Here is a 6,550-nt window from a genome sequence, read left to right on the forward strand (position 1 = left end):
AACGAAGAGTAGACCCCGATTGCTGCAACTAGAGAAAGCCCTCACGCAGCAGAGAAGACCCAGTGCAGCCAAAAAATAAAAAATTAATTAATTAAAATAAAAAATTAAAGAACCTCCATACTGTTCTCCATAGTGGCTGTATCTATTTACATTCTCACCAACAGTGCAAGAGGGTTCCCTTTCCTCCACACCCTCTCCAGCATTTGTTGTTTGTAGACTTTCTGATGATTCCCATCCTAACTGGTGTGAGTTGATACCTCATTGTAGCTTTTTTTTAAACATCTTTATTGGAGTATAATTGCTTTACAATGGTGTGTTAGTTTCTGCTTTATAAAAAGTGAATCAACTATACATATACATATATCCCCATATCTCCTCCCTCTTGCTTCTCCCTCCCACCCTCCCTATCCCACCCCTCTAGGTGGACACAAAGCACAGAGCTGATCTCCCTGTGCTAGGTGGCCTGCTTCCTACTAGCTATCTATTTTACATTTGGTAGTGTATATATGTCCAGTATTGAGAACAGTGTGGAGGTTCCTTAAAAAACTAAAAATAGCCTTACCATATGATCCAGCAATCCCACTATTGGGCATATACCCAGAGAAAACCATAATTCAAAAAGACACATGCACCCCAATGTTCATTGCAGTACTATTTACAATAGCCAGGACATGGAAGCAACCTAAATGCCCATCAACAGACGAATGGATAAGGAAGATGTGGTACAGATATACAATGGAATATTACTTAGCCATAAAAAGGAATGAAATTGGGTCACTTGTAGAGATGTGGGTGGATCGAGAGTCTGTCATACAGAGTGAAGTAACTCAGAAAGAGAAAAATATCGTATATAAACGCATATATGTGGAACCTAGAAAAATGGTACAGATGAACCGGTTTGCAGGGCAGAAATAGAGACACAGATGTAGAGAACAAACGCATGGACACCAAGGGGGGAAAGTGGCAGGGGAGATGGTGGTGGGATGAACTGGGAGATTGGGATTGACATATATACACTAATATGTATAAAATAGATAACCAATAAGAACCTGCTGTATAAAAAATAAATAAAATTAAATTAAAAAAAAAAGAAAACCAGACATTTCAAGTTAATGAATTTAACTAAACATGCCGCAACAAAGATCCCATGTGCTGCAACGAAGACTCGGCGCAGCCGAAAATAAATATTTTTAAAAAACCTCTTCCAAGAATCCTATAGTATTCATCTGTTTATTTGACACATTTCTCAGCTCCCAGTGGTTGAGTTCCACCTGTGGTTGATGTTGCAAAATGACTTTAAGTTTCAGGAAGTGTATATGTACAGGTAGGTGATGACTTCTCATATTCTAAAGTGGCTGTTTTTATTGGCTGTGCTGCGCCGCTTGCAAGATCTTAGGATTGAACCCAGGCCCGCAGTGAAAGTGCCGAGTCCTAACCACTGGGAGACCAGGGAATTTCGTGATGTTGCTTTTTAATGAACCATTTCCCTAATGAGGACTCATGAAAGTAGTTGGCCCAGCTTCAGGAATTCTCTTTGGCCCGTTAAACCATTGCTGGCGATTTCCCAAACCTTTATCATCACTGCTGCTGCCAGTGATTCAACACTTTAAGGCCTTGGAAGGCTTCCAGCTCTGGTTCACAGCAGAAAGCCCCTTGCCACCAGCTGCTGCTCCTGGAAGCACTGACACCTTCCTGTCCTGCCTCTCTTGGGTCCCCATACCTCTAAAAACATAATCATCTGGTGCAGTGGCTTTTTCTCAACTTTGGCTGAAACACTGAGACAATTTTAATTCTATACAATTACTTGGCCTACTTCCAGGCCAATTTCTTGGCCTGACTCTTGCGGGACTGGTATCAGTATTTCTTTAGCTTCCCAAATGATCTCAATATACCACTGGGCTGGAGAACCATGGCTCCAATGATTTGAAGTTACCAAGGTTTATTCCCTCTATTGCCTGACTGGTTAAATTTTTAAAAGTTAAGCAAGCCCCCAATTTCTGCTGCTGCAGCAGTTAAACTGCACATACTATATGCTATGGTCAGAGCCTATAATATTACCGTTCACCTATCTTGTAAGTAAGACTGGCCTTTGAGAATTGGCCCAGGAACCAAAACTATACTATTTCCTTTACAAGCTTTTCTTTTACAAGGCTTCCCATACTTTGTCATTCCTAAGATGTTTCAGTTTCCCAGAGAGGAAGGATTTATTGAAAGATAAAACACAGGGAACTTTAATTTGATTCTGGAGTAGGTATTCCCAGGCTCAGTTTTTGGAAAAACAAGGTTGGGATTTATCAGGCTAGAGGAAATGTTAAGGATGTTTAACTGCTCCAGTGAGAAGCAGCCCCTAGGGAAGGGCTTGTGTGGGAGGAACGCCCATCTCCCCATCTTCCCAGATCTATGCTGCGCAGCTTTTATTTCCTCTTCGTTCATAATTAAATGTGCTTTTAAGTTGCTTTTGTTTTGAGACTGTCCATGAAAAGAACAAAAAGGCTACTGATTGTTAAAACTGGGGTAAAACCACCACTTACAGCCAGACAGGAACCACCCACACTAGCCCCAGTGTTCAGGCAGTGTGAAAAAACCCTGGCCCCCAAATCATCACTTGTTCCTCCCTAGTTTTGCTCTGGATATAGCTTAAGTGACCACCTCCACATGGCTACCTATGAAAAAGAAACTTTACAATACCTAAGTTAGAGGGTGGTGTGATGAGAACTACTGAGGATTACTGGAGTGACTCAGAAACAGGTGCAGTGCCTGGCCCATTCCTCTTTATTGCCATGCCCCCCAACTCTCAGTATCTCACTCCCCCAGACCCTCAGTTGAATAACTGCAGCTCCAGTGACCTTCGTTGAACATGTTGCTTGCCTACAGCACATTTCTGCTCAAAATGATCTAGATCTTTGGAACTGAGGCCATTCAGACAAATGCTTTATTTTGAAAGGAGGCAACCAAAACTAAGAGGCTAAATAATTTGCACTAACTCACTCAACTGGGATTTATAAAACAGAGTATGAATCTGCATCTCATTTTTACTGTTTTGTCCACCCCTAAATTCATAAATAAAAGACTGGAAGACTCACAGGTCTAGTAAGAAATGAACAGCTCTGCACACAGTGAGTGCAAGACCCTAAGGAACCATGAACCCCTCTCAACACTGCCTTTAACACCACAACAATCTCTCCTCCCCCAAACCCTACGGCAGCTCCCATCCCTACTTGTACCTAAAACAAACCCCACCCCAATCAAAATGGGCACTTGGAATTTGTTTTCTGTCATGGATGTGATTTACCACCTACAATAAAGTCCCAACAAAAACAGCCATACCCACGGCTCCAAATACGTATGATACTCTCTTCAGAAGTACAGCCCTTTCATGGTCTATGGATTTCAGAGAAGAAACTATTCTCTCTCCCCAAATAAAAGCAGACATACATATTTAACATTTTATTCTTTTTCCTTAAGCATACACATTTTTAATTCCATGAGTTTTGGTATGTTTACAAAGCAAAATATAGGACAGAAGGTGGCAGTGTTAATCCATTTGACGGGGAAAAAAAGGAAAGCGCCCCTTGCACTACCAACTTACATGAAACGCAAATAATTGTGGTGAACACATTGGTTATAACATACAGAAATAACAAAGACAAGCAAGCTAATTATTAAAGGTTAAAAGCTAACCTTAGAATGAACTGCTATAGTAGAGGACTAACATACAGGGAAATAACCAAGGTCCTTGGGTCTCCTCTGTCTCAAAGAGGAATACAGAGAAACAATAGTAAGTCCCCTAATCCACCTCCTCAATGGTGGGGCCAGATCCAGAGCCCCCTTTAGGGGCCTGGGCCCCAAAGCCGCCAGCCCCGGGGCCACCCGGCCCTTGGTACAGTCCGCTGATGATGGGGTTACACACCTGCTCCAGCTCCTTCCTCTTGTGCTCAAACTCGTCCTTCTCGGCCAAGGTGTTGGCGTCCAGCCACGAAATCACCTCCTGGCACTTGTCCAGCACCTTCTTCTTGTCGGCCTCGCTGATCTTGCCCTTCAGCCCCTCATCTTCCACGGCGCTCTTCATGTTGAAGGCGTACGACTCCAGGGCGTTCTTGGCAGACACCCTCTCGCGCTGGACCTCGTCCTCGGCTTTGTACTTCTCCGCCTCCTGCACCATGCGCTCGATCTCCTCCTTGCTCAGCCGGCCCTTGTCGTTGGTGATGGTGATCTTGTTGGCCTTGCCCGTGCTCTTGTCCATGGCCGTGACGTTCAGGATGCCATTGGCGTCGATGTCGAAGGTCACCTCGATCTGGGGCACTCCCCTGGGCGCCGGTGGGATGCCGCTCAGCTCGAAGCGCCCCAGCAGGTTGTTGTCCCGCGTCATGGCCCTCTCGCCCTCGTACACCTGGATCAGCACGCCGGGCTGGTTGTCCGAATAGGTGGTGAAGATCTGCGTCTGCTTGGTGGGGATGGTGGAGTTGCGCTTGATCAGGGCAGTCATCACGCCCCCAGCCGTCTCCAGCCCCAGCGACAGGGGAGCCACGTCCAGCAGCAGCAGGTCCTGCACGTTCTCAGACTTGTCTCCCATCAGGATGGCTGCCTGCACCGCCGCCCCATAGGCCACCGCCTCGTCGGGGTTGATGCTCTTGTTGAGGTCGCGCCCGTTGAAGAAGTCCTGCAGCAGCTTCTGCACCTTGGGGATGCGGGTGGAGCCCCCCACCAGGACCAGGTCGTGGACCTGAGCCTTGTCCAGCTTGGCGTCGCGCAGAGCCTTCTCCACGGGCTCCAGGGTGCTCCGGAACAGGTCCGAGCACAGCTCTTCGAACCGCGCCCTGGTGATGGACGTGTAGAAGTCGATGCCCTCGAACAGGGAATCGATCTCCAGGCTGGCCTGGGTGCTGGACGACAGGGTCCTCTTGGCCCTCTCGCAGGCGGTGCGCAGTCGCCTCACGGCCCGCTTGTTCTGGCTGATGTCCTTCTTGTGCTTCCTCTTGAACTCCTCCACGAAGTGGTTCACCAGCCTGTTGTCGAAGTCCTCCCCACCCAGGTGGGTGTCCCCGGCCGTGGCCTTCACCTCGAAGATGCCGTCGTCGATCGTCAGGATGGACACGTCGAACGTGCCCCCGCCCAGGTCAAAGATGAGCACGTTGCGCTCCCCCTTGCCCGTCCGGTCCAGGCCGTAGGCGATGGCGGCAGCCGTGGGCTCGTTGATGATCCTCAGCACGTTCAGCCCCGCGATCACCCCGGCATCCTTGGTGGCCTGGCGCTGCGAGTCGTTGAAGTAGGCCGGCACAGTGATCACCGCGTTGCTTACCGGGTGGCCCAGGTACGCCTCGGCGATCTCCTTCATCTTGGTCAGCACCATCGACGAGATCTCCTCGGGGTAGAACGCCTTGGTCTCCCCCTTGTAGCTCACCTGCACCTTGGGCTTGTCACCGTCGTTGATCACCCGGAAAGGCCAGTGCTTCATGTCCGACTGCACCACAGGGTCGCCAAACTTGCGACCGATCAGCCGCTTCGCGTCGAACACGGTGTTCTGTGGGTTCAGCGCCACCTGGTTCTTGGCCGCGTCGCCGATGAGCCGCTCGGTGTCCGTGAAGGCCACGTAGCTGGGGGTGGTGCGGTTGCCCTGATCGTTGGCGATGATCTCTACTTTGCCGTGCTGGAACACCCCCACGCAGGAGTAGGTGGTGCCCAGATCGATGCCAATAGCCGTGCTTTTCGCCATGCCGGTGTCCTGTCCTCTCGGCTCCGCAACGAACTTCAGACCTGAAAACGGCCAACGAGTTCAGCGACGAGGAGCTCGGTTCTTTCGGATTCCGAAACCGAACGCGCCGGTGCCGCTCGGGGTGGTGTTCGCAAAGAGTGTGTCTGCAGAAGCTGCTCTCACCAACTACACGAATCTCAGTAGCTCTCTCAAGGCTCGCCGTTTCTCTGAGGGCTGCTCTGTGCTTATAATTTTTCAACAAGCTCCGCCTTTTCCCTCCTCAGCCAATCACCGAGCTCAGTGTGGCTGCCGGGTCGGGAATATTCCAGGGGTTTCTCCTCAGGTCCTGCCCCCTGGTTTTCTGGGACCAATCAGCTCCGTGGGTGCCACCCCTCCCAGAACTCTCCAGACTCTTCTCGGATTCGCTGGAGGAAACGGGAGTCCTAAGGGGAGGGGGGAGAGGCCCTGGGAAGAGTCGTTGTTGACTCCGCCCACACAGTCTCCGTTTCCCTGGTGAGCCGCCTGCCAAGTAGTTGGCTGTCGACCGGAAGGATGAGTCCTAGGCTTGTAATAAGTAGGGCGGTGAGAGGCTCGTGGGGCTCAAATAAGTTTGGTTGTTTTAAGTAGGATTAGGGGGTACACGATTCCGGGGAGACCCAAATTACAGAAAGATCCGGAGTTTCTCTAAGAGGGTGGGGTATCTGTGGCCCAAAGAGACGCTGATTGGAGCCTGACGCTGATGGAAGCAGCCACGTTTGGACCGGTTCGCGGAGGGGCCAGGCTGCCTGAGAATTGCCTTGGCCCTCCCGGCGTTTTTCCCATCTTATTTTTAAAGTAGGACGGACAAGGAAAGAGATA

The 6,550-nt window shown here is 49.6% G+C and overlaps 1 protein-coding gene across 1 annotated transcript; it reads right to left on the minus strand.

Moving 5' to 3' along the window:
• Positions 1 to 3,434: 3,434 nt before the first annotated feature.
• LOC132527469 (heat shock 70 kDa protein 1B) lies at positions 3,435 to 5,924 on the minus strand. Its single transcript, XM_060163218.1, has one exon. The coding sequence runs from the start codon at positions 5,711 to 5,713 to the stop codon at positions 3,788 to 3,790; it is 1,926 nt and encodes a 641-aa protein (XP_060019201.1). The 5' UTR covers positions 5,714 to 5,924; the 3' UTR covers positions 3,435 to 3,787.
• Between the last annotated feature and the right edge of the window lie 626 nt (positions 5,925 to 6,550).

The sequence above is a fragment of the Lagenorhynchus albirostris genome, chromosome 10 (genome assembly GCF_949774975.1).
Source record: "Lagenorhynchus albirostris chromosome 10, mLagAlb1.1, whole genome shotgun sequence".
Lineage (NCBI taxonomy): Eukaryota > Metazoa > Chordata > Mammalia > Artiodactyla > Delphinidae > Lagenorhynchus > Lagenorhynchus albirostris.